The sequence below is a fragment of the Taurulus bubalis genome (genome assembly GCF_910589615.1).
Source record: "Taurulus bubalis genome assembly, chromosome: 3".
Lineage (NCBI taxonomy): Eukaryota > Metazoa > Chordata > Actinopteri > Perciformes > Cottidae > Taurulus > Taurulus bubalis.
This window is the reverse complement of record NC_136591.1, coordinates 33973320-33990994: the sequence shown is the minus strand read 5'-3', so window position 1 is coordinate 33990994 and position 17675 is coordinate 33973320. Positions and strand designations below refer to the sequence as shown.

Sequence of the window (17675 nt, the reverse complement as noted above, 5' to 3'; positions counted from 1 at the left end):
GGTTGAGACTAACCTTGTTTATTACAAGCAGCCACGGGGGGCGTTTGTGTTTTGTCACGATCAGGCTGAGTAGATGTTCCGCTTGACGAAATCATCCCAATAACTCAAGAGATGTTCAAATGATTGTCCCGCAGTAAGCTGTACATCAGACCTCCTGTCTTGGATTTCAGTTATTTGCAACAACTCATCACTTGCAGCTGGTGTTTGGGAATGTGCCGGTGGGCCTTGTTCTGCTCCGTACTGATTCATTGTCTCCCTGTCTGAGGCACTTCATCTGTCCGGAAATGATAGAAAACACTCCCAATATGTTATTATATACAGTAGAGTGAAAAGAATATGCGTCCGCTTGCCAAAAAAATGCAATGTGATCATTTACGCAACAGCGTTTCTCAGAAATGGAGCAGCTGCTACTTTATATTAAAGGATAGTCCCTAGTATTACAACACCGTTCATATTTTTGTCTTGACTACCGCTTCGATTGGATCACAGTTATCGCCGAGATCTGGGAACATGCGGACGTTGCTACAAGAAATTCCAAAGAGGCAAGAAACAAATACTGAGAAAATCTGATCAAACCTAATTGGAAAGAGAGAGAAAAAATGTGAACAGTAAGAGTATGTTGACGTCCCACATGGTCTGTAGTCCAACATCCTGCTTCTTCTTTGACCAACCAGGCTCATCTCAACAATGACTTTGATGAGTACAATCATCGTGACTGATAGAAAGCATTTATAAAAGACCCAAGTCATTAAGAAAGCTATTCCTACTCAAGGTCCCCTGATTCGCTGGCTCTTGGGTTTTCTCTCACATCACAGTTAAACTGTAGACTGTAGATCAACTGTTGCAATATATATATATATATATATATATATATATATATATATATATATATATATATATATATATATATATATATATATATGAAGCAATGATGGGGAAATAAACAACCTGAAAAGAAATTGCAATGCCAATTTGGCCCATCGTCTTGCTGTATAGGTGCAAGTGCAGAAGTGTGTCAAAGCTTCCGAAATGGTAAATTATGTTTTTTTCAAATCATGAGACTGAATCCTGTCCAGAGTCAATCATGACTCTGCTGCCCTCGGGGGCTCAGTTCAGCTCCCGAAGTCTTGTCATCGTCCGCCCTCGCTCCTTTATACATTTCGTTCCATCATGAACTCTTCCTTACAAACAGCCTGCACATTATCCTGCTGGGAGAGAGAAAGAGAGAGAGGACAGACATCACAGAACAGAACATTATGACACACAGTCAGACGTTACCACCCCACCCTCCCACCCATCCCACCCAAATTCCCCAAACCAAGACCGCGTGAGATGACAGTCAGGCCAAAGCTGACTCAAACATCCTGCGGTTTGTCCTGTTCCGCTCACTTGATTGGCTGTGTGAATGTGTTTCCCCTTTGTAGTCTTAATTCAGCTCTTCTAATGTATTTATGCATGAAAAAAAGAGACTAGAACTAACCGCTAAGGTATCTCAGCTGTGTTTCCATGGTTATAATAAGTGACACCTGTGATCTGCAGATTAAACATGGCCCACAGTTTGTGGTTTGTGTTGCAAGCGAAATACTGTGACAGTGAGCCTGGAGCAATATTAAAAATTCCGAAACCATCCTTGCACGTCTATCAATATAACAATAATTGATGACAATTCAGATGATAGAAGTGATTTATCAAGCAAAAATGCCAAACATTGACTTGTTCCAGCTTCTCAAATCTGCTGTTCCAATTCAATTTATGAAATTAATATCTTTGGATTTTGGACTGTTGTGTGGGAAGATTTAGCATTTGGGCTTTAGGAAAAAGATTTAGTTTGCCAGAATCTTCAATTTACACAGAATGCATAGTAAATTAGCTTTTTTTAAAAGTCAACTTGTTTTCTGGCATCAACTAGCCTAATTTAGCATAATGACTAAGAATGTAATTTCCCCTAGAACCACATATTTATAATTTTACAGATTAACAGACGTACAGATTAAACAAATGAGGTCCAACGTGTTAATCAATGAGCTTTATAGGTGTACGTATATTTTTTACTTTGGACAGAGCCAGGCTAGCTCGGCGGCTTCCCCCTGACTCCACTCTTTATGCTAAGCTAGGCTAACCATAACAGGTTTCCAGCCCTGTATTTAAGAGAATGTTTCACCCCCCAAATGCACAATTGTATATAAATGACTCTCCCCGTTTTACCTTCAATTATATAAGAAAAGTTTTGTCTTGATGAATTGAGTTAAGCGGTTAAACGACTATATCAAAACAACTGTTTACAAACTCTCGCCCAACTCATGCTGTATCAAGTCTCATTCATCCAGTCGTATGTTCACTACTTCACAAAACACGCCACTGGTCCGTTTGAATCCAAATGTTTTGAATAGCATGATTTTAGCCAAGATGCCTGTGTTTCCATCAGCAGTGACCAGACAGGACTCAGACAGCAGGTCTCAACTGTGCTCCAGCCCCAGTTATACATCCTCTCTTCCCTTTGCCCTCCACTGGAGAGGAACTCTCGCGTGGGAGGTGAAGATGATGGATACTCACGTTTAATAAATTGTCCGGATTGTGCCCACAGTGTTGTCCACGCCTCACTGAGATCCACTGCACTGGCTCACCGGATCCCAATGCGAGCAGCAACCTCGGCCGTAATGAAGGCATTGTTAAATACAGGAGGCTACCTTCAGCTCCCTCTTATGCACACATCCATAGCTCCACAAACATAATCGCTTTAATAAGTAATGCAGAGGTGACGGGTCTCCAGCAACATTATTCTTTAGTCTTCATCAGCCTCCCTCAGATCAGCGGGCGCGCTCCAGGAGCATCCAGCGGTAAACCCTGGAGTCAGCTCCGGCCGCTGCTGGAGCTGACTCATCACCGTCACGCTGTGCTTTTGATCTACACAGGAATGCGAGCAACTCCCAGAGAAGGTTGGCGGCGGCGGTAGTAGTGGGGCAGAAAGAGCTGCTGTCAACAACTGGCTCAGGAAGCCGAAAAACTAAACAAAAAAAGAAATATTTTGCATCCATCAGCACTTATCAAAATTCTGCCACAACCTGCTATTTTGTGGTGCATTTGTCTGGGTATGTGTCCGTCTGGATGTGTGTGTGTGTGTGTGTGTGTGTGTGTGTGTGTGTGTGTGTGTGTGTGTGTGTGTGTGTGTGAATATGCTTGCACTGTACGCCTGTGTGTGTTGTATTTGTGTCATCCTTGCATTTTCCTGCCGCTGCAACAAACCCATCCAAAGTCCAAGTGAAGCCCACGTGCATTCCAGGGTAGAAATAGCATGTTTGGATTGCCCTAAACCTCGCAACCGCATCTGGAAACATTATTCTTGGAAGACGGGTCATTATCATAGAAAGCCAACGGAGAAATGTTTGGTGGAAATAAGCAAACTATACGACAGTCGGACCAGCCAGAACCACAGAGAAAGCCTGGACTGACATTGTTCCAGCACCAGGCTTAGTCTGCCGTAGCAGTGGACCGCTCCAGTCAAATCATTGCTCCAACTTTTTCCCAGGTAAACAACTGCATCTACAAATGGCCTGCTCGTGGTGCAATCAGTGGCTCGGTGTAGCCTCGTAAAAGCCAGCCCACAATTCTCACTTCCCCCTGTGGGGACCAGGCTCAGTGCACATTTGCTTGTGTCAGGCGCCGATTCTTGTCGGCTGCACAGCAGACAGCGGACGACTGAAAGGTGCTCTCCGATGTGGATGAGACATCAAACTTGACCCCTTCTTGCACCCGATTGGACAAAAGCACCGCTCGCGATTAATCTCGTCAAAGAAGCCTGTCGTTCTGGAAATGCTCTCAACTGTCGCCCCAAAATCAATTTCTTCATAAAGCTGAGGTCAGAAATAGGTCACCAGTCACTGAGTCATTTGCATATTGCACCTGCAATGACTGGCCTATATATATATATATATATATATATATATATATATATATATATATATATATATATATATATATATATATATATATATATATATATGGTCGTGACATTTGAAAGTTTTAAAAGGTGACAAGTTACGTCATCAACTTAAACACTTCCCACTGTTTGTTCCACATTCAAACCTTGCATTTGATTATATTCATCAAAAAGTTGTTCAGTAAATGCTTCTACCAGTTTATATTCTATATCTCAGAATATACCTCAGGCTTGCCTTTACATTATGTTTAATATTACAGTTATTGTACAACAACTATCCTGGTCAAAGTGCAGCTTCCGGGGGGGAAAAAAGAGCAGCACTTACGCAATGAGAGTAGCAAACACTTGCACAACGCCGTACTGGTGTGTCATGAGTAGTAGTACATAGAGTCCCACAGACAATGATTTCATTCACCACTCCTATCTGTTTTTTTGGGTATAGACCTTTCGCTAACTGCTGTCCTTCAAGCGCGGACTGTCCAATCATAGTGTAGCATCGGCTCCCTCTGACCAGGGGTCCCACAGCTCTTTGTTTCCTGATTTCCTTCATTTTCGGGCTGGTTTTGTGGATTTGGAGCTAGTCGTGGTTAAACTTTGTGTAAAGGTATTACTCGTTACCCGGAGAGGTTGGAAAGACGAAGGTTTTTACGTAAAAACCTGTGGAACTAACATTAGGTGATGTGGTGTTTCACTTTAACACTGTGATCTATAGACTTGAGCTTTTATCTTCATCTTTTATTATTGCTGAATTATTGTGAATATGTCCTTCAAACACATATTGTAGACCACTCTGTCTGTTTCTCTCTGAATTCCATTTTTCAGGCGAGTGCAGTTAGTGACAGTGTGGGCTCCACGCTAGCTCTGACAGTCTGACAGAGTAGCAGCGGGGTGCGGCGCTTAGCTTAGAGTCAATTGTCAATTGAATTAATTGCCTTCAGAGGAAAAGCTGTCACTGCCAGTGATCAGGTTCTCAGATGACCAGCTGAATGTGTGTGCCTTTATTAAGGGATGTAGCTCGGCTTCCTCTTTTTCAGTAACTCTTGCTAAGCATTTTTCATACAAAGTGAGTCAATGAGAGCTTTCTTTGCTTATCTTGGTTATTTACTCATTGCTAAAGGGAAGTATAAATGTAATGTAATTTCCCTTTATTTATATATATATATATATTTTTAAATGACATAAAAAACACATAAAGTTCACAAAAATTCCATTTCTATTTATAAGAAGCCCCGATGAGCTGTCAATCGAATGCAGCAATTTATACGACATGAAAACGTTCAGCACAACGTTCAAATCATAGCAAGGAGAAATTTAATAAAAACAATTCCATGAAAGAGGACATTTTCTGTGTGTAATCACGTTTTCGAGACCTCTACATTTGTCGGATGGCTTGCAGGACAACAACAAAAAAATACGTGGAAACTTTTCTGAAATCTAATTTGGAGCGAAACTAAGACAAAAATACAAAGTCACCCCGTGTCAAAACATTCATTTTCGCAAATAATATATATTTCATTCGATGAAATAGCACACAAAATTCTACTCTCGTCGAGTAGAATCCTCACCCAAAAAAAACCCTATCAGGGTCCAGATCAGCGAATTAAAATGAGCGTCGGCTGAGCAGCTTCAGTCTGTGGCAGCAGATGACAGAGTGGTGGAGTTCATCTGAAACTTGTGACCGCAGGCCCACATGTAGCAGAGTAGCTCAACTCATGTGAAGGCTCTTTTGATAAAGTTGTGTGTGTGTGTGTGTGTGTGTGTGTGTGTGTGTGTGTGTGTGTGTGTGTGTGTGTGTGTGTGTGTGTGTGTGTGTGTGTGTGTTTCTGGTGGGATCTCTGAAGGAAGCATAGCTGTGCATCAGCCATCGCTGGTCGAGTGGGGGTCAAACGTTTTTTTGCAGGAAGATCAGGGGCGCGTGCTCGCCAGTGTTCCTGCAGAGCCGGGCTTCTCGGAGTCTGTGTTAATGGTCCTCCAGACAGTCACATGTGATTTCATTAGTTTGTGAAGCAATCGGTCATTTCCAGCCCATAGAGCAGGATCTGCCACCTTTTTGAATGTCCTGTGCTAATTTGCAAAATTGGCATTTTTCATACGCGCATTGATTTATTTACTGCCTGCTGCTGGTCTTGATTTACAATACAGCAACACTAATATATAACTCGTCGCCTACTATATTGTTGGCTGCGGGTCAAAGTATGTGGTATACAACATATCTTAATATCTTAATATAAGCATCGCCCAAAGGAATAACATGAGATTAAACAATGACCGTATATGGAAGTAATGTATAATATGGTGACTGCGGTCTATATGTCCGCGGTGGCGGTCAGAGGAATAAATGCTCAGAAATCTTGTGTGTTTTATTTTAGTAACTTCTCGGCTTTGGAAAACATCAACTACACGCATTGAGGGAAAGTTAGTAAGTTAGGGAAAGTGAGAGGCTCGTAGTTTTTATTTAAACAAAGGTATTTGTATGTAAAAACCCAAACTGACAGTGCCAGTGTTAACATATTTTGGTTATACATTTTGGCTATATCGATATACATATACATTGACCTGATGAAGTTATTGAAAGTGCCTATGTTACACAGCATTTCTTTAATTGTTTTCACATAACAACCTCCGTGCTGCCTTTTGGGCTCTCGTCCTGTGAAGCAGCTGCTCCCCATGCTTATTGTTCCCATTCCCCTCAAGCTGATGTTATCTTTCTGAGTGTCTAAGATGCTCAGCATACCTTTACAGTGAGCCCTCCTTACATTACAAACACATGTGGATCTCTAAAACCAAAAAAGCACAGAGACAGTGCTTTTAAGCGCCGACTCCGCCACCTTTAATTTAAACGTAATTGCTTTCTCAAAAAGATTGTGCGATTTTATTTGTTGATGATGCGCTTACCCTCATTTGTGCACGCGATTTGAATGTGCAGCGTGTGGACTGCATGCATGGATGTCCTGTGCGGGTTCTGCCTGCTTTTTGAATGTTAAAGAGGCAGTGAGCATGTGAAGCGGAGAGCGTCAGTTAGTCAGGCTTGCATGTGTTGAATCATGAGGCTGGCTTGCAGCAGGCCGCCGGAGGCTGATGTCAGCCCTTGCGGTATGCGCTTGTTGGGCTCGGCTGAAAACTGACCTTCTCTCCCCCCTCTGTTGTGCTTCTATTTCCAGGGCGTGAGCGGAATGTCCGTGGATGAGAAGCCTGAAGCCCCCATGTATGTGTATGAGTCGACAGTTCATTGTACCAATATCCTCCTCTGCCTCAACGACCAGCGGAAGCAGGATATCCTGTGCGATGTGACTGTCCTGGTGGAGGGCAAGGAGTTCCGCGGGCACCGGTCCGTGCTGGCCGCCTGTAGCGAGTACTTCCTCCAGGCGCTGGTGGGCCAGGCGGAGAATGGCTTGGTCGTTAGCCTTCCGGAAGAGGTACGTCCATCAAACGCGTCGTTTCCCTGACAGGTTTTCTCTTGCGGGAAGAGCTATTGACTTTGGGACAATGCAACCCTGAAACTCCCCCCAGTGACACCAGGACAAAAAGCAATAAGCAATACTTGCCCGGCTTTCCGCACACTCGCCCCAGCATCCATAGCCACCCACAGTGATGTGTGACCACTGGACTATGGCTCTCTATCCAACCTCCACCTGAAGCGGAAAAAAACTTAGCTAAGAATGCTACTTTTGCCACTCGCTTGAACTTGTGTAATCAGTGGTTATCAGCCTCATAGATGTATGGATTAGGAGGGGGCGATGATTGCAACAAACAAAGGAAGCTGTTTGTGTCTCGTGCAGAAAGCAAAAGTCAAGTCAACTTACTTTACCTAACTTAACTTACGTACTTATTCCAATTCCAATTTGTTTATTGGTATCTGCGACCCTATATTTATCACATAAATACTCAAAATTGTCTGGTTGGTTTGGTAGCATAAAGCTCAACAAAGGGATCCATGGAAGTATGACACATACTTGTGAGCTTTATTCATTTTTATTTAGTCATTTGGCCGATGCTTTTGTGCAGAGCCACGTTAACAGCTGTCTTGTAAAGCCCAACCACATGAATCAACGCAGACACTTTGTCAAACAATACAACAGCAATCCTGGCCACTGCTATTTTTACCATTTATGTTGATGGCAAAACCTTTAAAATCAAATTGACAGCAATATGTATCCTTTCAATTGTCCCAAAAATTATTAATCATCATTAATAGCGTCAAACTGAATTTTGTGTCATAATATGTGGGTGTTGTTATGTTTGGATTGTTTCCTTCACTTTTTATTGAAACAGCTTGCTGTAAAAACACAAGCGCAACACACCTCTGTTTTCATTCCTTTTCTCTTTCTGATTGACCAAAGTTCCCACACTCAACTTTTTTGGCAACGCTCCAGCTAACGTTGGCACAGTTAGTGCATTCTCAACTATCCAACTGTTATTAATATAGTGGGCTTATGCTTCAAACTTCTTTTTACTTTTATGCGTTTTAAACAAAAGCACTTGCTTAGGCATAGAAAAAGATTGTGGTTTGGGTTAAATCTCCTCACGGCAGGACTAATAAAGGATTATCTTATATTTTCTTATCTTAAAATATGTCTGTTACTTAGCTGGCTGCAGTTAATTACTTAAGTTATGACTTTGTTTTTTATTACTCTTGTTTAGGCAGGGGCTTTTGGGCACTTCAGACCAAATAGTGGTTGAGAAGGTTACTTTGGATTTAGAAAGATTTAGATTTTTACCATAAATTAATTTGACTGGTACCACACACTATCCACAGACCTCATCTTAAATGTGCTTAATTCAACATTCAGAGCAGAAAACATAGCAGAAAACTATTTTCTATGTAAAGAATAGATTCAGTCCCCCCTGATGTATTATTCCTTCCCAACTCTTCACTTGACATTTTGAATATCTGTTGAGTTATTTCCGGCCTCTTTTCTATTTGCAGTGCCCTTTTCTGCGATGAGAGAGGATCGCGGTAAACCAGTGTTTTAATTTGAAGCGCTGTTCGCTGGAGTATAAAGGCACGGTAAAAGGTGTGAGAAGATGCATTATTGAGCCGATGAGGCTGCGATTACCAATTAGCACCTGTCAGCTGCCTCCGCCGCCGTCGTCGGTGCAGGAGGCAGCGTTTTCGGGGCGAGATTAACGCCACCTCGGGCTCAGCGCTCATCAGGTTTAGCAACACTCCTCACTCTTGATCACCTCAGCTCTCACACTGTCACTTTCAACCGATCCCCCTTCAGAGCTCTTTCACGGCACACACGATGAAAGCGTATTGATGTCTCACAGCCACGCTCACACAGGCGCACATACATGTGTGTGCTGTGAAAACTGGGGCACATCCCGCATTTGAGTTGTGGCTCCTCGCTGGGGCCGGCGCGCGTTAATAAAGTAACGCCTGTCAAACGACTTTGTCGCTACGCTATTTGAAAAAGGAGTCAGCGTCACATTGTCGTCTTATGTGAAATGAGCATATGGGGCCTTTTTTCCCCTTTTTTTTTCCTTCCCCCTCCTTAACTCAAAGAAGGGACTGCAGGGAAATGGCTCCTGGATGCTCAAAGCAGCATCTCTTTTCATTCACTCACTGTATGCATGAATAATGCATGAGCTGTGTGTTTCAGGTGTGAGAATGTGGGTGTGTGTGTGTGTGGAAAGTAACATCTTGTAATGTGCCAGAGAGAGAGAGAGAGAGAGAGAGTTTCTCCATTTGAGGTTTTAACTTAGCTGTCTTCCCTTTGTCCATCCCTGTTCAATTTGACAACATTTCATGTATTTGTTTTCATCATTTTCTCTAAAGTGGCAAAACAACACATGATGAATAAATCTGCTTTATTCTGTCACAATGAACACTTGAGGTAACTACATCATAGTCAGCGACCCCCAGCTAATGGGACCATAAACTGTGTAGACAGATGTTTTCATTATGTTGTTCAGTGTCTCGGTACTCAATAAGGTATTGACCGAAATGACCCAAGTAGTAGTATCGCAACTTCCCCCAGCTTAACGATACCTGCATTTTATCCTTTTTGTGGCCAGATCTGGGAAAATAATACTATTTGTATGATTTTGCTTGTAGCCAATCACTTAAAGCCATCCATATTGTGGATGTAAAGTGACTTGTAAGTACAATACAGCTGTCAAATAAATGTAGTAAATGTACAAAGTGGAAAGTCATGAGAATACTTAAGTACAAAAATAACAAAATGGCTTAGAAACTGAAGTAACTTTGCCAATGGCTCTCTTTTTTTTTTTTACAGTATTCATCTTTTTAAGGTGGAATTTCCCTTCAAAAAGCCTTATTCTGCCCTCAGCAGTTGGCATCTGACTGGCTAGACCCAGGAAAGTCACTTCGTTGACGAGGCCTGTCACGTTTGTTTAAGGTGCCTGTCACCCTCTGATTTTGCGGTCAGTGACTGAAGCAGGATGACGCATCCCCGTCTCGTGTCTGAGTGCCGTCTTTCCCTCTGAGGATGATGGGGGAGGTCGGCTCAGAGTAGCAGCCTTCAGCTGTGGCTCTGGTCACGGAGAGTATTCCTTCATCAGCTACACCGACGACTGCCACCTATGTGTAAAAAATAAACATCGGCTCCTCACTGGGGGAGAAAGAAGGAGGTTGGTGTAGATGAAATGCGAAACAAAGACCACCTCCCCCACAACCTACATCGCTCCTCTCTCATGGTCCCCGCCGCCCTCCGGAATAGCCGGGGCGAGCGCTGGTGAGTGACATCATCTATATCTAATGTGATTGTGGGCTTGCGGAGGGGCAGCCCGTTTCATCAAGGGGCTTTGTTGGCCATCACATCATGGGAACAAAACAATCCTGCTTTATCTCAGCGCTGCTGTCGTCCAAGCCAGCCGGCTGGCCGGCAGGGGGAAGGAACAGAAGAGCCACGGTGTCCATGTTGGACGACGGAGGCTACACACACAGACAGACACACACAGTGTTTCTCCACATCATGTTTCTTGTGAGCGTCAGAACAAAGGGGGATTCATAAGCATCAGCGTGCCACAAATGTGAGCCGGGGAGAAGATTTTTTTTTTCTAAAGAGGGCCCTCCACTGGAGAGGAGCATCCATCGCTGTGACAAACACAGATGACCTCCATATAGTTGGATCGTAATTAAAGCTGTGACTCAATCCTCACTGCCATGATCACAGCAGACTGCTGCCTGTCAGCTAGTTATTAGCGCGGCATGTTGCCTTTGTTCGCCCGTACAAGAGGCTGATGCTGACAATCTGATGATGCTCTCATAAATTGTAGCAGAAATCTAATTTGTTGTAGTAATTACATTAGCAAATAATTATCTTCATTCCAAGGACTGGCTACTGCTATGTCTGACATTCAGTTTGGTTCTGAATGACTGTAAATGATTGATTCCAGACCACTGTGGGGAACGTAGAGGTCTCCAGAATGTGGCGGATAATCAATGCTACCATTTCTGCTCTCTCGTAAGTTTTATTCTGGGGAGAGAAAAAATAAAAATCAGGAGAAAGCAGCCCTGTGATTCAGCAGAGCGGGTTCACAGACCTCAAACCACCTCCTGTTTGTCAGTTCTTTCCTTAGTCATGAGCCAGGGAACGCTGCACATTTTTCATCTCGAAAGAAAACACACACACAAATCCGAGTTCAGTGTATCCACCTGCAGTGTGTCGCAAAGGATTTGCTGTGATTTATTTGAACAAGAGTAAAAGTCTGAAGTGCTGCTTGTGTTCTTTACACCACACAATTCGAAAAATGTTGGATGGAATACTAAAGAGATTGTTTTTTTAATGGATTACCTAAAAGTAGCCTTGGCAGCAATGGGGATGGCGGTAAGGGGGTATATGGCTGAGAGATCTTCGATGGCTCTCCACACTTCCAGCGATGAGGGAATAGGGATAGGGAGAGATATGACCCTCAAGGTAACGCGCGTCATGTGGACCCTCATTCTGCAATAAGTTGCCCCCAAAACCATGAAGTGTCAGTAGAGGAGAAAGATGAGAGGAACAGAATACATAACAGAGTGGGATGTGTTTGGCAAACACAGCTGGGGTTATTCATCCAAGCCGAGACGGTTGGGGTCTGAGCAGACTGGTGCAAGGATTAAAAACCAGGGCAGATTTCCAAGAAAAAGATGGGTTAGGCTAACAGAGAGAAGGGTAAGGTTTAATGTAGGATATTAAATGACCCCTTCGACTGCATTAATGTACTCAATTAGATTATGACCATAGAGTGTTGATTAGAAGTGGATTTAGTCACCGTGGCCGGCGTCATCTTGTTTTTTGGAACCAGAAGTGACACCAGAGGGTGGTTCAACTGAATGCTGAATAAGACATTTTTAGGTGACCAAAGTGATACAATTGACTTGAAAACATGGACGTCGGTGTATTCTAAATGGGACCATCATTTACTCAATGAACATCATGCAGTATGGAAGAAGACTTGAAACTAGTGATTGAGATAAGGACTCTAGAGAGAAAGGGGCTCATATTCTCATCCTGCAACCAGAGGAGTCGCCCCCTGGTGGCCATTAGACACAATGCAGGTTAAAGGTAATCCGGAACCGGAGGTTGCCGTCTGGATTGCGACATATCTCGTTTGGAAAAGTGACAGTGGTGACGTTACTCAAGAAAAAGTTCCAGAATTACCAAAATGGACTTTTCCCAGCTAAACCATCCACTGGTCACCATGGACTTCCATGCTAAACTACCCGTAGACCTGGTAATATCATTATGGATCGAAGGCAATCCAGCCAGTGGTTGTTAAGATTCATTGGTTTGGGCCAAAGTATTGGAGACAACCGACAATTGGAGACTGAAGTGTACAGCACTGGTTGCATTGGTTTCTTTTAACAATGACCATGATATTGTCATTACCTGAACCCAGTAGATCTAGCCACCTACAGATAACCAGACCTGAGCCATAGAGGTGGCAGGTGAGAAAACACTGACTATGGAAGCCACTGACCAAAGACCTAGTGTGTTGTTTGGGTGTGAGGATTTATTAGACTTCAGGCTCCTCTGCTTGTGAGGTAACTAAAACAGCTGTCTGAACAGAGATAGAGGAAGAGCTTGACATAGACCAGAGACCGTCAAATGTAATACCCTTGTGGTGGTTTAGTAGGGTTGACGAGTGACATCCATCCATCGCCTCAGGTCAATCAGTTGATCGCGGCTCGACCTGCCCAATGCCGGCTTATCTGAGGGGGCCTCACACAGACTGGCCCCTACACAGAGGGCCTTGCCAGGATACTATCTCAGAAATACAGCCTATTAGACAGATGGTGATAGCCGGGAACCAGGCACAGAGCTCTGCCTTCCTGAAAATCGGAGGAGGGGGTTGGGCGGTGGAAGATGAAGAGGAGGTGGTGGCGAGAGGAGCGATATGCTGCGGCGGTAGCACCGGCACTAATACCCAACCCCCTCGGTCCAGCGGGGGGGTCTCGCTTTCTCTGTCAACGCAAGGACACATCTCGTGTGGTAAGCTGACAGAGAAGGTGGCGGGTCTTTGTTTGAGCGCGAGAGGCCGCTGGGTCCATGAGCACCTTGAGCAGCCAGCCTGCCGGGACGACAGCCTGCTGTATTTAACCTCCAAACCCGGCGTTTGGAGGTTAAACACAAAGAGCAGCTAACATCACCCTTAATGAAAGGAACACACAGACTTCCATTAGTCTGGGCCTGAAAAACCCGCCACCACACAAGGCATGGTGGACGAAGCAAATGCTGGACACTGGAGCAGAGAGTATTGTTAGTGTTATTGTGTTTGGGTAAATTCAACAGCAAACAGCCCAAACACTGGTGTCTTAAAACGGGGGTAGAGGTGGGGTCATGTCCTCCTCAGTGTCTGGCCTGTACAGTAAGCTGCACTGGGAGAGGATTAGGACATACACCATTTGATTTAATCCACTGTGAGGGGGAGGTTTACTCACCCGCAGCTCAGCACCGGGAGCGTCTGAGCTTCTGCTGTCACTGAGGGTGACACTTTCCTTACGTTTCCAAATCTCTCAACGTCTCTGTGAAAATGTGTTCACCGTGCCAAGTAGCTCTTTTCACTGGTAACGCCGATGCCTCACTCATTTAACAGCAGGCCAATATCAAAATAAACTGTATCACGATGTGTTATTGCTGACAGATCTGCAAGACTATAATTACACAGTGTTTACAGGCTGCATGTAATGTGTTTTGACTTGTTCTATCCAGTATTTTAGGATCAGGTTGAGAAGTTACAATCAGTTGAGTTGAGACATTTTACATACAATCTGTGTCAATAATATGTTCATGTCATATTGTTGTCAGATTTCTTTTGAATTTATTTATTTGATTGAACTTTGACGTTTTGTTGCCTAAACCTAACCAATTGTTTCACAACCTTAACCACGTGGCATTGTGTTACGCATTGTGATACGAGTACTTACTACGCGTACTTTTAAATCAGAAACGATGACATTCAACCTATCCCGTGGTTTGCAGAAACATTCATTGCCAACATTTTTCCTGGCGGACGGGTTTGCGTAAAAAGACACTCCACTTACTTACAGTACATTTCTGATGTGCTGCAGGTAGCTCGTCACATCAGATTACACCTGACTGTATGTCATGTGTTTCTCAATATAATTTCTAATGCAAGGACAGATAGAAGCTGTGATATTTTAGAAAGTTACTGTATGTCTGCCACATCTGTCTTTACAAAAAGGCTTTCCTCTGGCCCGGGAGCTTTTCTGCTCTGCAGCAGGCCCTTTGTCCCCACACATTACCTGTCGTCTTCTGCAGCAGGACAGCTTAACCCACAATGGCGTCACGACAGCGCACACAGGCCACTGCGCCCGTTTCGTCCCCCGTCAGTGCCGCGACTCGGCCTGCTCATTGTCTCGTCTGTGAACACAGAGGTTGATGTCAGGTTAGCAGATCGGATGTTAAAGCGCCGGCCGCTCCCTCCGTTGGAGATTGAGTGTTTTCCCCTCAGCGCTACATTGTCATGCCATGCCATGTCCTCATTAGCATGCATGACATGCAGGAATTCGCTGGGGAGCATTTGCATGAATTAGCCCCTCTCCTCCGCGGAGGCGAAAGGCCGATGTAAGAGAGAGAAGCGCTGGCTGGGTGAGGGTCGAGCGAGAGTGATTTGAGGAGGACAGGGGAGGGCGGTGTGCTGTTGCTCGGCCTGTTTATGAAAGGATGTTTTGGCAGGCTTCCTGAAAAAGTCATGGCAATAGTCCGGGTTCTGTGATGAGCCTCTGCCTGTAATTTCCTGCCCTGTAATGGTATCGTCTGCCCACTCCAGACGCAGACTAGGGGCAGTGTCGGCCTAAACGGGCCCAATATGTCATGTTGATGAATTTGTATCCTTGTCCTAACTAGTATGCTAAGTGCCGCTATCAGCTGAAAGGCTTCAAACGCCCTAACCCAAACGACCAGGAAACACTGTCTCATCCTCTTCCTTCTCCTTCGACAGCTTCCTCTGCTGAGACTTTGTCTCCCCTGCCCCTCTCATTTCGATCTGTTCTCCGGCCATCCTCCCCCTCCCCCGTCCAACTAAACCTCCCTCTCGCCCTGTGTCGCTCACTTTACGCTTTCCTTCATTAGGCCTCTGTGCCGGCTGTAACAGTGGAGTAATCACATATGGTGCAGGGCACACATAAAGATGCGCTCCCGCAGGCAGCAGCTGCTGATACTGGCTGAAAATAGATCCCTGGTACGCTCAGCACTTTTCCTCCTGCAGCTTTGCTGTTTATCAGCGGCCCTGGATGCAGCCGGCCAGCCTTATTTAAGCCGCCACTGCCTCACCGTTGCAGTCGGCATGGCCAGATCCAAGGCAATTAAGTGTGTGTGTGTGGGTGAGTGGGTGGGTGTACAGAGAGGCCACTGGCATTTTTTTTATAGCGTACACTCCGACAGGCTGTTCGAAGGATTGCGTTTTGTCCTTCCCGTGTGTGCTGTATATGCGAATATAATAGATATTCATTTCTATGTCAATCCCCAACACACAAATCACGTATTATAAAACATTATCTTTGGTGATGTACAGAACATCAAATACCCACAGTTTTAAAATGGGCGCCGCAACCATGAGCATTTTTGGCCGGTGCAGTGGTCGTCAATACATTTACATCCTACCGTGTTTCGTTTTAAAGCGTGGCGCGTTAACTGGTGACTCTCGGCCGAACGCGGTCGTGGTCGCTCGTAGTGACGGCAGCTGTTGAATACACTAATGGAATATGTAGGTGTCAATGAATTTCGAATACACACTCATTAGTGTTTTTTTTTTTCTATACGCCAAGCATTTAGTAAAGTTACTACGAGCAACCACGGATGCATTTGGCTGAAAAACACACAGAAGATCACAGTTAACGCGGTCACTCTTTAAACTGAAACACCTGTTGCTCTGAAACTATTGTGATTCTGTCCGTCTGCTGTTGGAATGACGGTTCGGACAACCAATCACGTAACACCCAGACATGTTGATGCTGCTAGCAGTTTTAAAGTCAATGTTTAAATATTTTTGCACTGGAAATATAGACTTAGTATTCATTCATTCGTAAATATTACAAAGTTGTATATATATTATTTTTTTTTACAAATATGTCTGTGTTTTTTATGGCTCCTCGAGCAATGAAGCAAGGTAATAGGTTTTCACTAGGAGTACCTTTTGGTTAGTTTTTTTAAATGGCACTATGAAGGTGTGTTCTGTTTGTGCAGTCTGCTCATCAAGTGTGTCGACGGCCCTGTTTACACCTGGCATCAACGTCTTGGGTGATCCCATCACGAGTGGACAGCTCTCAGTTTATGTGTGAATGCACTGAGACTTATTCACAATGAGGAGCTCTACTCGGCCTGCAAAAACAGTTCTGTCATATCTTCTGTGACTCTGAAACAGCTTTGTCCAGTCAGAGAGAATAAGGTCTGATAATGAATGTCTGGGGTGTCTCTTGCATAAATACAAATAAATACAAATATTAGGGTTTATTAATGTCATCGAGATCATTAAACTAGAATTGACTTGGAAGATGGAAGATCAGTCAGCATCCTAAAGGGCAAGCACAGTTTATCAGCATATAATATAATATACAGTGAAAAAGGAGCACAAGATTCAGATCCAATGGATTCAGTCTTGCAAGTACAGAAGTGTGTGTGTGTGTGTGTGTATGTGTGTGCATGTGCGTGTGCGCGCGCGTTCCTGAGCAGTGCTGCAGCGGTAGTGTAGTGGATGTGCTGCGCTCATCACTAGAGCGGATAGTCCACTCAAAGCCTCTCCCCTCCCATTCCCCCAACAATCCCTCACAGTCAGACACACACTCCCACCCACCCACTTACCCTGGTATACGCACGTACACACCATCCCCCCTCACAGATATGGAGTCAGCAGCTTCCTCTTAACAATGACTGATACGGTTGGTGCTGGTGGACTGTCTGTTAGCCGGAGTTCAGCGGCGCACCGTTGCTTTAGCCCAGGGGCATGCTGGGAGGCGGCAGCCTGTGGATGCACTGGGTAAACACGAGAAGGATACAGAACCACAAATGCAGAAATATCTCATATCAAGTGTTCACAGTGGTCGCCATCACACATTAGACACTGTATGCAAACAGATGTGTATTTAGCATATCACCCATCTGTTAGGGCCGGTGATGGTATGATGTTTTACATCACAAACAAAAGGCTGTCTGTTGCCACACACAGCAACAAAGCAATCCAGCAGATTCGAAAATAGTAATGAAAATGATTATAAATATTCAAGCACAAAATGAGTGAGCGCATCTAATTATTCGAGCGGGAATATACA

General features: G+C 44.3%; 1 protein-coding gene across 1 annotated transcript in view; it reads left to right on the top strand.

The window, feature by feature from the left end:
• Window positions 1-17675, top strand: part of bach2b (BTB and CNC homology 1, basic leucine zipper transcription factor 2b) — a gene marked incomplete at both ends in the record, with an annotated part of 67083 nt that overhangs the window by 33823 nt on the left and 15585 nt on the right. Inside the window, one exon of the mRNA XM_079215911.1 lies at window positions 7099-7353. Within this exon, the coding sequence (XP_079072037.1) occupies window positions 7099-7353 (255 nt within the window). The remainder of the gene's footprint in view (window positions 1-7098; window positions 7354-17675) is intronic.